At 64.6% G+C, this 15,456-nt stretch overlaps 2 protein-coding genes across 2 annotated transcripts; both read right to left on the bottom strand.

The window, feature by feature from the left end:
* Positions 1 to 1,053: 1,053 nt before the first annotated feature.
* On the bottom strand, positions 1,054 to 3,822 carry TOR4A (torsin family 4 member A). The gene is made up of 2 exons (XM_040460259.1): positions 3,242 to 3,822; positions 1,054 to 2,533 (listed from the first exon to the last, which is right to left on the bottom strand). The coding sequence occupies exon 2, from the start codon at positions 2,494 to 2,496 to the stop codon at positions 1,246 to 1,248; it is 1,251 nt and encodes a 416-aa protein (XP_040316193.1). The 5' UTR covers positions 2,497 to 2,533; positions 3,242 to 3,822; the 3' UTR covers positions 1,054 to 1,245.
* Positions 3,823 to 5,477: 1,655 nt separating this feature from the next.
* Positions 5,478 to 15,392, bottom strand: NELFB (negative elongation factor complex member B). The gene is made up of 13 exons (XM_040460283.1): positions 15,079 to 15,392; positions 14,568 to 14,731; positions 14,248 to 14,347; positions 13,596 to 13,826; positions 11,291 to 11,476; positions 10,519 to 10,631; positions 9,862 to 9,964; positions 9,545 to 9,640; positions 9,179 to 9,321; positions 8,963 to 9,069; positions 6,322 to 6,463; positions 6,076 to 6,184; positions 5,478 to 5,971 (listed from the first exon to the last, which is right to left on the bottom strand). Exons 1-13 carry the CDS (start codon positions 15,178 to 15,180, stop codon positions 5,825 to 5,827), a joined length of 1,743 nt encoding a protein of 580 aa, XP_040316217.1. The 5' UTR covers positions 15,181 to 15,392; the 3' UTR covers positions 5,478 to 5,824.
* Between the last annotated feature and the right edge of the window lie 64 nt (positions 15,393 to 15,456).

The following is a 15,456-nucleotide window of genomic DNA, read 5'->3' as shown; positions in this document are numbered from 1 at the left end:
GGGGGGGGGGGGGGGGGGGGGATGGTGCCGCACAGCCCGGAGCCCAGTCAACTCGAGCTTCGCCTCTGCGGGGCCCTTCCCTCTGCTCCCCGGGTCCCCCTTTGGGATTCGCCGTGGCCGGGGTCGCCGATGACGTGTGTGCACGTGTCCCCGGCCCTCAGGCTGTGTGTGCCCTCCTCCAGGATGAGCTGGGCCTGCTGCGGGGACCCGGGCGACAGGGAGACGCGGGACACGCCCCGCGACCTCCGCGGCGCGGGCGGACACGCGCGGCCACTCGGCGGCAGCACTGAGGCCATCCCAGGGCGCGGGGGACGCGGGGCTGCGAGACCGAGTGGGGGTCGCTTGGACGCGACCGCCGCCCTCCAGGAGCACCCCCCCCCCCCCCCCCCGCGCGCGCGCACAAACAACGCCCACCGCGCCCGAAAAGCGACAGGGGTCTGGAAACCTCTGCGGTCGAGTCTAAAGGATCTCTACCTACAGGCCTCCCCCAGTCAGCGACCTGAAGCCAGCTGGTGGCCAGGGCAGGGGGATCAGAGAAGTCAGCGCCCCCCCCCCAACTTGGGCCCTGCCATCTACCGCTGGCACCCCGAGATCCCCCCACCTTCCAGAGCGTTCAGGGGATTCCAATGGATCCATTCATTGTGTGTGGACTCCCATCCCCCCTATTGCCTCCCAGGGAGCTCCTGGGCCCCAGAGTCCGGGAGAAATCCGGGGAGTCCATGCCATTCTCCTGGTTGGAGAAGCACCCAGGACTTTGGTCCCACAGGGTGGGGAGGGGGTTGCGGCGCAGACTGAGAGAGGGAGAGAGAGAGAGAGTGTGTGTGTGTGTGTGTGTGTGTGTGTGTGTGTGTCTGATGGCTGCTGCAGCCATATCCGGCCGCAGGGGACCAACTAGGTGACCCTGGGAGCTACTTTCTCTGAGGCCATACAGCCTCTGTACCGAGGCCTGCGATGAGGGGCACACAGCAGGTGCTTAGGAATGTGGGCTAGGGCCGGGAGGTGGCAGACTGGGGGCACTGATGGGGGAACTGTGACTCGAAGCGGGGGCTCGGAGCGGAGCCACCCCCACCAGCCTCCCAGCGTGAACCGCGGGTTAGGGAGGGCGGTGGGGGCTATAAACAGATTTATTAGGGGCCTCAGGCAAATCCACAGGGTCCCCTCCCTCCTACTACCACCAACGACCGAGATGTCCCCAAGATGTCCCCTCGTGCCCACAAGCGTCCGCCGTGTCCAGCCGGGCCCCTGCTACAAGAGGTTCACCGTGGCCACCACCTGCTTGCAGCCAGTGACGGCGAACTCGCGGCCAGCCACGCGGTAGTACTTGAGCTGCGCGGCCAGGAGCTCGGCCTGGGCCTGCTCCGGGAAGAAGCCCTCCCCGGCCATCTCGTCCCGGAAGCAGTTGACCACGGCCCTCTTGTCCAGCAGCAGCAAGGGCACGATGGCCGCGGCCTGCCACAGCGGGTGCTCGCGGACCAGGAGCGCCCGCAGGCCGGCGCGCAGCTCCTCCTCGGCCCGCACGGCGGCCACCGCATCCCAGTCGCCGTGAGCACCGCGGGCGCCGGCGGGGCGCGGGGGCAGCGCGCGGGACGCGTTCTGCAGCACGAAGCGCGTGATTTCCGCGCCGCCCGCGCTGCTGAGGAGCACGTAGATGGCGTTGTGGAAGTGGTGGGCGCGCTGCGGCTGCAGGAAGCCGTGCAGCTCGTCCAGCAGCGCCAGGGGCAGGAGCTCCGCCTCATCCAGCACCACGAGCGGGGTCTTCTCCTCCGCTTCGGCCCGCTCCACCACGCCGGCCACCAGCCGGGCCAGCTCCTCACGGCAGTCCTGCGCAGCGCGCGCCTTGGGGCAGTGGTGCCGCGCGTGGTACTGCAGCACGAGCGCGCCGTCCTCAAGCACCGCGCGGAAGTGGCGCGCCAGCAGGCGACCCACGTGGCTCTTGCCCACGCCGCTGGGCCCGTGCAGCGCCAGAAGCAGAGGGCGGCTGTGCACGTGCGTGGCCAGGTAGTCCCGCAGCAGCGCCACGATGCGCCCCACGGCGGCCGGCTGCCCGAACACGGCGCGCTGCAGCGCCTTCTCCAGCCCGTCGAGGTCGTAGCGCTGCGCGTTATCGTCCAGGTTCTCGATGGCGTTGAGCACCTGGAAGCCCACGATGGCCACGAGCAGCAGGAGGCAGCGCTGCGCGCGGCTACGGCGCTCCGCGTGAGGCCGGTACTTGCGCGAGGTCTCCGGGTAGAGCACCACACGGCTGCGTCGGCGCCTCTTACGCGGCGTCCTGGACGGCGGCTCCGGGCCGTCGAAGGTGAAGAACCGGGGCTGGTCCGGGTCAGCGTGCGGCGCCGCGGGCGCGGAAGCCGACCCCGAGCCGGGCGGCTGGGGGCGCCGCTTGCGCAGGAGGCACACGCGGCGGCGCAGACGGACCACGGCGCGCAGCGGCGCGATCACGCTCGGGCGGGGGACGCCGGGGCCCGCGGCCTCCAGACTGGGCTGGCCGCTGTCCATGGCGCAGGGGCGGCGCTCCGCATGCAGGTCGCCCTCCCTGCAACAGGAAGATGGGGAGGGTCTCCAGACGTCGGCATGGCCGATTTGGACCCTTCCCTGGAGCGACGTCCCTCCTCTGGGAGGTCCCCAGGGAGTGCGGAGCGAGGGGGAAGGGTGACTCCTGGTGCCGGCCTCGCCCGGCTGACCAGGAAGCGGCTCCCCGCAGGGCCCCATGCAAATCTCTCGGGTCCTCCCAGGAACAGCCGCGGGCCTTGAGGAAGTGTCGGCGCAGGGAGGGCGCAGCTTATCGGGCAACCACCCCGCTTCCTGGAGAAGTCGGTGCTAGCTGGCGCCGATTAGGGGTAAAGAAGGGTCAAGGCCCGGCCCCGCTGCCCATCCCTCCCTCCCGCCCGCAGCTCGGCCTGCCAGGCGCCAGGGGCTCTCTGAATCCCAAGTGGGAACCAAGGGGAGCAGGGACCCTGGCACCGCCAGAATCCAGAGACATCCCCCGTGCACTTAAGAACACTTGGGGGGGGGGTCGATCAGGAACTTCTGCTTTTGAGAATGGGCCCAGGCCTCCCACCCCCCACACCCCCAAAACAGGGATCCTCCCTGCACCCCAGTGAACACACATGGAGTGGCAGCAGAGAGCCCCCAGACACTAGTAGGGTGGGGTGCAAAGACACGAGCCAGAGGAAGAAAAGGGCCATTGAGGAGACAGAGCTGAGGGAAGGACTGATGCCCTGGTCTCCAACCCACCCCATACCTGCAGCTGAGTCAGGTTAAGTTCCTGCTGGCCCCCAGCCCACCAAGGGCGGCCCCCTGCAGAGGCCAGATGCTGAGGCCGCAACTCAGGACACAGAAAATACCAGCTTCCTGTCGAGGGTCCCGATGGGGTCAGGGGCCTGGCTGGCAAGCTCAGGCCTGGAGGGGTAGCAGCACCTGCAGGTCCCGGGAGCCTTAGGTCGGGAGGAAACTCTGGGGAGGTTTCCGCTTCTGTGCAAAGGAAGTGAGTCAGGGGTGTGGCAAGTGGGCGGGACTTAGGCTGGATGGAGGCGCCAGACGGAGAGCCTGGCTGGCTGGCCCAGGTCCCCTGGCTGGCCGTCAGGTCACCTACCCTCCTCAGTCCTGCAGCCCTCCTGGCTGTCCAGGCCCGGGTCACCTGGCAAGGCTTGGGGCATCCCCTCCCCAGAGATCCCACAGACTCCTGCATCTCAGTCTAGCTTCCAAGGAACCCCTGCCTCCCCAGGGGCACTGGCACCTGATCCCCCACATGGAGCGGAGTAGGGCAAGAGCAGAGAGGGTGGGCCGGGCCCCTCTGCCCAGCTGGGTGCCCCCAGTCCCTTCCTATTCCCCTCTCCCCCACCTCCCTCTCCTCGACCCCAACCTGGGGTCATTTCGTTTTCCCCTCCTCCCCTCCCAGGGACTAGGGCTCCATCCCATCTCCCTCTCCTCTTCCCCTGCAACCTCCCCCCCCCCCCAGCCTAGAGCCCTCCCATCCCAAGGATAACACACTGGAACAGAAATTCTAGCCCTGGGGTTAGACCCCCATGTGTAGCTCAGGGTCCTGGTCAGGGAGCAAATTTACCAACAACAATTTACCAAGAACAAAGGACTTAGGCAAAGAAGCGGCAGGTGGGGGCTTGTGGGGCCCTGCCCCCCGCCCTAGTCCCATCTCTGCACAGTCGGCCTTCCTGAATGACCTGCTCTTCTCATTCTGACCGACGGAGCTGGGCCCTTCCAGGCCCAGAAGCACCTCTCCTGGGCCCAGACCCGTCTGCAGCCCTCCCTAAGACCAGGCCCATCAAGCAGTCCGGCTAGTCTGGTGCTGCCTCCCTCAGTTCCCGAGCCCTTCGGCCGTCCTGCCTGTGGTCCCTCGACCTCACCCCCTTAGCCTCCCTTTGCCCACACACTGCCTCTGTCCCCTCTCCTAACTCTTCTTCGCCTCACAGTGGCACCAGGCACGTGGTGCATCAGGGAAGTGTTGGTCACGGGGCTGGAGAGTTCCCGTTGTCTCCAGAATATGGGATTCCCAGGCCTCTGGTGATGAATGTTCCTGCCTGCCCTTCAGTCTGGTGCCCTCGGGCAGGCAGGGTCACTGCTTCTCTACATCCTCCCATCCAGCCCTGGGGCCTGGCTCCCAGGACCGGCTGCCCTCCTCTGTGCGGGGCAGGTGCGTGCGGCCTTGGGCCCCCTACCCACCACGTGGCCTGGCAGTACTCTCGGCCTTCCAGGGGCCAGTGGGGGGGGGGGAGGGGGAGGACACTGTCCAGGCCCTCCCCACACCCCACGATCCCAGCATAGGGGGGTGGGGGTGGAGTCCTGCCTGAATCTCTGCTTCCTAAGGAAAAAATGGAAAGGGGCTACCCCTCAGCATGTGCACCCACAGACGTCTCCCCCCTGCTCCCAGGGGCAGGGCCAGGCATCCAGACCGCGGCCCCCAAAGCAGAAGTGTCCTTAAGAAGATACCTGCCCACTTATACTATGCCCACCCCTCAGGCGTGCCCATAAACAGCGCACCCACCGGATTTACCCAAACACCTTTTATTTACATAAGTCAAAGTCTCACTGTGCAACAGTCCCTCACTTGGCCAAGTGCGGGTGCGACTGAGTAAGAGGGAGCACACCCCTCCAAGGGTAAACTGAGGCAGCCAGTCGGTGGCCTGGGCTTTCCTCAGCCACACCTGCTACATGGGGCGCTGCTGGCCAGTGGGGGAGCAACTTCCTGCCTGTGGGCTCTGGGTCAGCCAGCCGGTCCCGGGTGAAACACTCAGACGCTCCTCGGAAGCCAGGTTCGTTCTGCAGATGACCGGACTCAGCACACTGCATGATTCTGCCCGTCTGTGCCAACAAGCCTGGGCCCACCCCTCCCCCTTGGCTCGGCACGTGTCCCTCTCCCACCCTCGCCCCATGGAAAACAGGTGGCTTTTTCCTAATTCCAACTACTGCCAATCTGCCTCCCCTCCCACAACACGAGGCGGCAACCAGCCAGAAGCTTCCACGGCCTGGAATGAGTTCAAGCGGCCAGGAGGGGCAGAGCAGACCCAGAGCTGTGCTCCACAGAACCAGACCGGGACCCACGAGGAGCGAAAGCACCATCCCGTTCCCGTGGACAACACACACCTCCCAGCACCCAGTTCGTGGGGAGGCGGAGGCGCAGAAGGGGGCCCCACGTGCAGGAGGTCCCAGGGTGGGGGGTGCTCCGCTCGGCCAGCCCCAGCCCCCCTAGCGGCCCGCCCGCCCCCAGGAGAGACGGGGTCCCGTGCTTGCAATGGCAGGGGAGCCCCTCCTGGCCGGCCACGGCCCCACCGGGGGCCTTGCCCAGTCCCGAGCAGCCCCAGGTGAAGGCTCAGAGCCCAGCCGGAGTGGACACGGCGGGAAGGGGCAACTCCAGGGCCGGAGTCTCCGCGGCCTGGGCCGGGCTGGGCTTCCGGTGCTCCAGCTGCTCCAGCCGCTCACCGAGCTGAGAGTAAAGTTCCTTCACGGCCTCTCCACTCTGCAGGGGGGAAAGTGCGGGGTTCGGGGCAGTCCCTCCCCCCCCCCCCCCCCGGGGCCCCATGGGGCGGGGCGGGCGGCACAGGCCGCGGGCAGGGCACCCACCTGGCCCGTGGGCTCCAGCGCCTTGCGCAGGGCGTCCAGCCTGGACGGGGCCACCCGGTGGTGCAGGTGGATGAGGAGCCGCAGCACGTGGCGCTGCACGTTCTCCTTCCTGGAAGAGGCCACAGCAGCGCGGCGGGTGGGCGGAGCCCAGAACCGACCCCCTCCCCCCTGACCCCCCGCCCCCGCCCGCCCGGAGGTGCCACAAGCGCGCCCGAGCCCCTCAGGGTGCAGGCGGAGGGTGGGCACCTGGGCGAGGCCGTGAGGAGGAAGCCATCGAAGAGGCTCCTGCAGAAGTCCTCCAGGGCAAACTCGTCGGCCAGCAGCGCCAAGTTCCCCATGAGCAGGTGCAGGAAGATGTCCCCAAACGCCAGGTCGCCAAAGGTCTCCACTGCAAACACAGGTGTCAGCCCCGCTCAGCCCGCCGCCCCCCGCCCCTGGATGGGCCAACGGGGAGGCCGCGGAGCAGCAGCGCCCCCTGAGGACGGGGTGCCCGGTTTTCCCGCAGCCAGAACCGGGGCCCGCACCACGAGGAGGCAGGGGCGGCCAGCGGCCCCCACGGAGGCAGAGAAGCAGGGCTGTGGGGGTGAGGGTCGGGGTGGGGAGGGCACGGGAGCCTGCTGCCCGTGGCTCTGCCCCATGGCCAAGGGACTTTGGACTAAGTGGACTCGAGAAGAGGGAGAAACTGAACAGACTAGAACTAGAAAAGAAACAGGAAAGTGCCACGGCACCGGCCCCGAGTTCTACCAGACTGCGAGCTACGTGGTTCTAGAAGAAAGACAACAAAAGGAAAAATTTTCATTTTTTGAAGGCACAGACTCCAAAAACTAATATAATCAAAAAAAAAATTTTTAAAAAACAACTAAAATAATCAGCAAAGGTAACTACCAACGTATCTCACTGATGACCAGAGACAGAGTGCACAGCAAACAAGGCCCACGACCCAGCTGGAGGGCAGCAGGTCACGGGGAGGGGGGGGACACACATGGGGACACAAGTGCCCCAGCAGCCACTAGAGAAGTGCTGACAGGGAGCTGTGACCATGGCACTATCTGAGCCCCAGGCGCCACTGAATGCCACGGGGAGGCCCGGGCACCATCAGATGCAGCCGGGCTGTGCCCCCGCCACATGTGACCTCACGGCCGGGGGCACTTTACAGGACACTCAGGCAAGGGCACGGTCGCCACCCCAGGGAACACTGCCAGCAAAGTCCCTAATGGGAAACAAATGCCCTGGTTCCAACCCTTCCCACAGAACCCTCCAGACAAGGAGAAATACGAAAGGCAGCAAGGGGACACGAGGGTGGAGGGGAGACGCCAGTTGGAGCCCTGACTTGAACTAACCACCCACATCAAATGTCACGTGACAACGAGAGACCCGTGGCCACCGTCGGGCCCTGGACCCAGATGTGACCACAGCACCATTCTTTTGTAGAGACACCTGTCAAGTCCTCCGTGGGTTTACGTCCAGACCATCATCCGGGGGACGAGCGGCGCACACGGACCCCCATGCAGCAGGTGAGAGGCACTGGGCTTCACCACGCTGTGCTCTTTGCTTGTAACGTCATCAAAAACCCCCACGATAAAAAGCTAAAAAATAAACAGAAAGGAATTTTTAAAACTGACATCTGATCTTACTAGCACCCGGTAATGGCAGAAGAGGACAGCGTACCCATCCTGAGCACAAGAAAAGATCTGAGTCCCAGCGTCCTGGGCAGCAGCGCGTGGCTGGGAGACACCGACACAGTGTCGGAGGCAGGGAGGGAGGAGCACTCCCTCACCGGATGCTCCCGACGCAGGCAGGACACCCCGCTCCTAGCTGACACCGTTAGACGCGAGAAAGAAACAAAGGTACTGAAACGAACTGGAACGATGAGACAAACCCAAACGGCACCCTTGGAAGTCTCCAGGCTCCAGCCCCTGTGGCCCTGTGACGCTTCTACATGTGGACACGCTACCTCATGTGGAAAGAAGCCCTACGACAGGAGACGACACCGCATGACCCAGGTGGGCCCGACAGCATCACAGGGAGGCGGGAGGCAGGGGGCCAGACTCAGAGGGATGTGCGGGCGGGAGGAGCTGGAAGGGTGAACCGCGAGACAAAGTCAGGAGCCGGGATGCAGGCGGCTCCTAGAAGCTGGAGGAGACCAGGAGACAGATTCTCCCCAGAGCCTCCGGAAGGAGCCAGCCTCGCCCACACCTTGCCTGTAGCCCCGGGACACTCGCTTCACCCTTCCGGCCTCCAGAGCGAGAAGAAAATAAGTTCGTGCTGTTCACGTACACGGAAACTAGATACGAAGTAAGATGCACAAATAGCTTCCTTCCTAAAGAAAACACGGGAAACGTAACACGGGCACCACCCTCAGACGCGTCAGTGACCCAGAAATGCACTTGGCCAGGAACGTGCAGGATCCTTATGAAGCAGACTCAACACCCCAGACAGGAGCCGAGCCAGCAGAGGCCCCTGGGTCTGGGCAAGCATGGGAAGGCCAGGTGCTCCCCAACACCCTTCTCCTTGCCTCCACCTGCAGCTTACTCTTGAAGGGGTCCACTCGGGCCCCACCACGAAGCAACCGGCCCCCTGGCCCCACACGGCCAGAGACCGTCGGGGGTGCGCTCTCTCAATCGTCTGAGGCCTTGAGGGGCTCCACCTCCCTCGCCAGTTAGGAGCAAATCACGGTAGCTTTTCCCCCACAGCCAAAAAGATGCTTTCACAAACGGTGACAATGGCGAAGGGTGTCCGTGAAACTACCAAGCTGAGAAACTACCAAACTACCCCTGCACCAAAACCACCTCCAGAAGACAAAGACGGAGAAGCGCGCCGAGCCAGCCCCTCGGAGCTGGGACAGGGCAGGAGCCCGGGGCCCGGCACGGGGCCTGCCCGCACTCACCCAGCCCCGGCAGCAGGCGCAGGAGCGCGTTCTTGTTCCTCTGCTTGGTGATGTGCAGCACGTAGTACAGCCCCACCTCGCAGGCCATGCGGTGCTCCTGCAGGAACCTGCGCCCGCAAGGACAGGTCACCCCTGGGCGACGCCCTCCGCACAGCCTCCGTGGGGAGCTGGGGGGCGGGGGCGCGGCACGCCCACCCGTGCCTGTGGGGCCCGTACTTGGTGAAACTCTCCGGGAGCGTGTTCGGGTACGTAACCGGGGCTTTCTCCTCGGCCGGCAGCTTCTGGTCCACGTTGAAGGTATGGTCGTCGACCACGAAGGACATGAGCATGGGCAGGAACCTGGTGATGAGCTCCACCTCCTACGCCAGAGAAGACCCAGGAGCGGTCGGGCACAGCCCCACCTCTGTCCTGCAGGGACCCCGCCCCTCGCCCGCCTCCCTGCATCTACCTTTTTCGACTTCAGCCTGAGGGCCTGTCCCTCCTTCCCACCTCCCGAGACCCCGCCCTGCTGATCTCCACAGACCCTGCCCCACAGACCCTCGGGAGGAAGCGGTGGAAACCATCCCACCCTCGTCCCGTTACCATCTTGGGCTCCTTGAAGACCTGGCTGTCAATCATGTCCCATGCCCCCTGGCCCAGCGCCAGCAGCCTGAGCAGCAGCAGGAGATCGGGACTGTCCTGTGGGAAAACCAAAAGGCCTCAGCACGTGCCCACCCAAGGCTCCCCTCCACTGAAATCGCTCGTTGCCCGGCAGGGTCCTAGTGCCACGGCCAAACGCCTCGGCTTCCCCCGCAGCCCCCACGGCACCCACCGCCCATCGGGAGTGCTGTCATTCGGCCGGCACGGGCCTGGCCACACACCCACCCAGAAGGCGGCGTGCAGCCAGCCGCCGCGCTCACCCTAGGCAGGGTCTCCTGGCCGACCAGCTCCTGCAGGTGCCTGACGGTGCTCAGCGACAGGGTGTTGATGGCAAAGGGGTCACACAGGATCATGGACAGGTCCCTGTGAGGATGAGCACACTGCGTCAACATGGCGCGGCCACGGGCGGGCTGCCCTGGCCGCTGTCCTGGGGGGAGGGCCCCTCCGCACAGAGCAAGCCCGCCCGCCCGCCCGCCCGCCCCGTGCTTCTTCGGCACAAAAACTTGATGTTCGGAACTTATCCTTAACTTGCTCAAAATACTGAAGGGCTTTAAAGGTTTTTTAAAAAATTAAGCCCCCGTTTTGGTTCTGAGGACCTGCCCCTGATGCCGTAAGCTCACGAGGGCCCCACAGAGATGGTCACAGAGAGAAAGAGCTGCAAAAGAGAGCTCGACAGAGCCGGTCCCGCCAGCACGGCGGCCCCGGGACGGCGCTGACCACCCACCCCGGTCGCAGTCAGGCCCCGGCTCACCGAAACTCTGATAGCCTTGGCCCCAGCAGCCAGGTCTCAGCCGTGTGCACGAGCGCCAAGGCAGCTCTAAACCACACTGGAAGCAACTGCAGACACAGCCTGCTCATCCGGACACCTGTGGACAGGACCCTGGGGGCTGGGGCACCGGCACAAGGCCGACCCTTACCCTAGGACTTGCTCCTGCCCCTTCTTCACGCCGTCAAGAAACCCCTGCAGCTCTCGGGCTCTCTTGCTGTCCACAAACCGCTCACGAATGCAGGCATCCAGGCACCAGGTAAACTGCGGGGAGGAAGCACAGCCGGGACACGGTCAGAGACCGCGGCCTCCAGACGGCTCCCGTGGTCACTGCTCAGCTGCAGCCACCACCCCGAGCCTCACGTCGGCAACAGGACCCGCAGCCTCACATGGTCCGGGCCGGTACAGCAAAAAGACACACAGGCCTGAGGTCCCACATCCCCAGCAGGCCAGGTGGTGCTCGGAGCAGGCAGTATTTGTGCTCTGTTCTCAAGGGGGTCTCCCTGGCAGCCCCCACTGCGGGACCCTGATGCCGCACAGCCCCCCGGACCTAACGCTGTCTGGGGCTGCACAGCATCCGTGCGGGACACAACAGCGGCACAGAAAGCCCCATCCCTGGAGCACACAAGAGGCCCCTGAGGGCTCTGGAGCGGGGGAGGGACAGTGGCCCAGGAAAGACCAGGGAAGGCTACAGCAGGGGAATAAACAGCAGGCGAATACGGCAGACGCGGGGCCGGTGGCTCTGACTCAGGTGCCCCTAAGCCTGGGCGGCAGAGGGGGTGTGGGGGCTGGCACACGGCTCGTGGCCACGGGCGGGGTGGGTGGGCGGCCAGAGCCCTGAAGGGGAGGAGCCGGAGGGAGGGGGAGGAGCCGAAGGGAGGGGGAGGAGCCGGAGGGAAGGGGGCGGGGCGGGCGGGCGCCACCTTATGGCAGGGGTCCACGGAGCAGATGTCCCCGACGTCCAGCTCGTGCAGGGACATGAGCAGCTCGGCCCGCAGCGTGCAGTAGTGCACGTTCCGGGTCCGCAGGAAGAGGGTCCGCAGGAACTGCAGCACCATGTCGTACAGCTTCACGTTCTTCCCCACCATCTGCGTCAGCTTCTGCACCACCTGGGGGAGGAGACCCGCGCCTCGGGGTCACGACGGCCGCGGGGGCAGGACCGCCCCAGCCCGACTCTACTCCTTCCTGTGCGGGCCGTACCCAGAGTCTCCTCTGTCACAAGACGCCGGCTCTGTGTCAGGTGGTGGCCACCCTGGATCCCACAGACCCTGAGAGCCCATCGGCCTAGGACCCCAGCCTCCAGGGCTGCCCATCAGCTGGCACGGGACACTGGGGCACCGCTGAGAGACGCTGGCCACTGTAGCCCCGCCAGGGCTGCCTTGCTCCCTGCGTCCTCCCATGTCGAGCACCTGTAGCCCTTCCTCGGCAGGGACCACCCGCCTCTGCAGCCCGCACCCCGCGTGGAAGTCTCCAGCAGCCTCCACCAGCGGGAGGGAGCACGGCTCACCGCGCGACCGTGAGCAGGAGGCAGGCCTCTTGCTCTGATGGTGGGAAGCAGACAGGACGAGCTGGGGTAAGAGACGCCACGGCGCCCCAAAAGCCACCAGGCTGTACACAGTGCGTGCAGGGGGGAGCAGGGACAGAAGCAGTGAGCGCCCGCCAGGCAACCTCGAGGGCCCCCAGCAAGGCCTCTTCAGCAGGCCTCAGGGACCCTGACGCACAGAGCGGACCCGGAGCACAACCCACATCTCAGCACGCGGGCAGCTCCGGTGTGGACGAGGGCGGACACGTGCCTGCCCTGACCACAGCCCAGGCCCACCTCGCCGCGAACGGGAGGCAAGGCGCAGGCCGCTGGGCACGGAGCCGTGGCCCTAGTGGCCGACCCACACCCTGAGGACCGTGGGCGCCACACACACCTGCTACAACCCCCGCCCCCGCAGTGGTGAAGGCCGCAGAGGTGGGAAGGACCCAGGCCGACAAGAGCAGCAACAGACCACAGGCAGGAAGTATCACCACAACCACTGGCCGGATTTGGGGAGAAAGCGTTAGGTCAGATCCCACTTCAACCAAACACACAACCCCAGGCGAGAAAGCTGAACAAAGAACCAGCAAGACGCCCCCGCACCACTCGACCCGGGCCTGGTGGCCTCCGCCGTTAAGCCATCATGCTGGAGCACATCAGGCAATTGCAGTGGCCCCCCAACTCACTGGGAAAAGCCAAAGTGTCCATGGTGGCCTCCAGCCACCGCCCCCCGCCACACCGCCCCCGCCACACACGCACTCACCTGCTTGTTCTTGGTTCCAGCCACATCAGCCTTACCTTCCCACACAGCCAGCCTGCTCCCCTTCAGAGCCTGTGCTCACACCCCAGCCTGGCTCCTCTTCCTCACCCCCAGAACCCAAGCTGCCCGGCTCTGCCTTGCCTTGCTCTGGGACCTCATGCCTCGACCCTCCACTCCTCTGGGTGCCCAGCATGTGACATTTACCGTGGAGCATCTGCTCCCTTACGAACTGCAAGTGTCCCCGGCAAACAGCCTGACCCCCCAGAGTCACCGAAGGGTGCAGGCACTTATGGCAGGAAATCAGAACTCAAGAAACATTCGCTTGTCAGAGTGAGGAACGAATCCGACATAGAAAGAAAAGATGGGCGCCTGGCTGGCTCAGGTGGAAGAGCACGGGACTCTTGATCTTAGAGTTGTGTGTTCGAGCCCCACATTAGGTGCAGGGATAACTGAAAAATAAAATCTTTAGGGGTGCCTGGGTGGCTCAGTCGGTTAAGTGTCCAACTTTGACTCCGGTCATTATCACACGGTTTGCGGGTTCGAGTGCCGTATCGGGCTCTATGCGGACAGCTCAGAGCCTGGAACCTGCTTCGGCTTCACATTCTGTGTCTCCCTCTCTCTCCGTCCCTCCCCCGCTCATGCTCTCTCTCCCTCTCAAAAAAAAAAAACAAAAAACAAAAAACAAAAAACAAATAAAAATTATTAAAAATGAAATCTTTTAAAAAAAAAGAACATTTCCCAGAGCCAAAGGACGACACAATGAACTTAACCCGAAAGGCCTGCCGACTCACAGAGCACCAAGGACATAAAACCAGAGAGGTCCACGTTAGGCGCCATATCACAAAGACCCCCAACCACACGCACAAGCCCACCCCTCCCAGGAGCAGAACGACTGAAATGTGCACGGGGGTGGGAAAGAGGGTGGTCAGGGGGCCCCGTGCCCCACCTCGCCCTGGCGCCTCGTCTTCGGGGAAGGGCTGAAGAAGTTGTGCAGGACGGAGAGCTCGGTGCTGAAAAGCGCACTCTCCTTCTCTAGGATGTACTGCTTCAGCAGCGGAGAAACTTCGTCGCCAAACAGTGCCTGGTTGTCCTGCCAGATCTGCCGCTTCACCTCCACAGCACAGGCCCGGTACAGCTCCTTGTCAGCCATCACCAGCTTCAGCTTCTTCTCCGGAACCTACAGGACCATATCGGCCACCTGTGAGCCGCACCTGTGCCCCAGGGACCTCCCTCAAGACGGGTCAGGAGGCCTCAGCTCCCCCAGCAGAAACCACCTCAACCCAGACCCACCAACAGGGGTGCCTGTGACCGGACCCCAGGCCCCAGCAGATGTAAGCAGCCAAGCTGAACACAGACAGTTCTTGCCGAGTCGCCATGGGTCCCACAACCCAATTCACACACCAGGCATCGGTCTCCGTGTGGCTTGTCAGAGAAAAGCCAGCACAGAGAACACGCCCCAGGGCTGCTCGGGGTTTGGGCAGGCAGCTCACGAGATCCCCCCAGAGCTAAGGTGCCGGCTCGACGAAGCACATGTGCGATGTCCCCAAGTAAGGGCTCGTGCAGAGAGCGCCCTGAGCATGTGGGCCCACGGTTTTTACCTTGGGCAAATGTTTCATGACACACATCACCACTGGCTGCAGGGACGGCATCTTCACCAGAGAAAAGCTCTTTTCTAGAAGATCTTCCAGTTTCTTGTACCTGGAAAGGCTCGTGTCACTGAAGGAGCAGCACAGGACCCAGTCTGAAGCAGCTGTCTGTCCCCAGACAGATGACAGATAAGGGTATAGGTTTCCACGGGCGGGGCACTCGAGTAAAGGCCCCCTTTTCGAACGGGGGTGTGTAGCCAAGGGAACGCTAAGTGCTGCTGAGTCCGGTCCAAGGCTGGGAAGGGGCCTGCACATGTCACCTGCCCACCTACCTTTCCTCAGCCTTCCCCTCTGAGGCAATGGCGGACACCCGCTCCAGCAGCTTGTCCCGAAGCTCGTCAAACACCGACTGGTGGAACTCCAGCCGAGGTGTCCCATGCAGGTCCAAGAAAGGCAAGGCCGACTGCAGGGAGGGCAGCAGCACGCCATTCTCTGTCTGAGGAAACAGAGGCCGGGGGGGGGGTCGATTTTACTTATTGGGGCTGGGCTCATGGGGAGGCGACAACAGAAACTTCGGGTCGCTGCTACACCTGGCCAGCACCCCAGATGCCCTGAGTACCTAAGAAGGCAAGGATGCCTCCCAGCAGCCCTGGTTGCAAACCAGGGTACGTATATACATAACGGCAAACCCCGCGGTACCCAACCAGATGTCCATCAGCGGGGAACCAGCTCAGGGCACCCGCTTCCTCCATCCGCGGAACGGACAGCTGCCCGCTTCCCCCGCGCCCCCGCGCCTCCGGCAGGACTCACGCCCAGATCGCCGGCCTCCCCACCGGGGCCCACCTGGAACTGCTCGATGGCCTTGAGCGGCTCCGTGCAGTTGGTCAGCGTCTCCTTCAGGTCTTCGCCGTTGGCCACGCCCAGGTCCTGCAGCCCCGCGAACATGGCCGAGGCCCCGGCGCCCGCCCGGCTCGGCGCCCCATCCCCGCCGCGCTCCCCTGACGCCGGCGCGGTCGCCGCAGGTCCCCCCGAAGTCCGCTCGCTCGGGCCTCGGGGACCGCCCGAGCTCCGCTCCCCGGCGCCCTCCAGCTCGGCCAGGTCCCGCCCGCAGCGCGGCTCCGCGGGCACCGCAGCCGCCCACTTCCGCCCTGCGAGGCCGGGTCCGCCGACCGACCGGTCCCCGGGAAACACTGCGATCGCCACGCAGAGGTTCCTGGGAGC

The sequence above is a fragment of the Herpailurus yagouaroundi genome, unplaced genomic scaffold (genome assembly GCF_014898765.1).
Source record: "Herpailurus yagouaroundi ecotype Mexico unplaced genomic scaffold, PumYag 249, whole genome shotgun sequence".
Taxonomy (NCBI): domain Eukaryota; kingdom Metazoa; phylum Chordata; class Mammalia; order Carnivora; family Felidae; genus Herpailurus; species Herpailurus yagouaroundi.
This window is presented reverse-complemented; position numbering and strand designations above follow the sequence as displayed.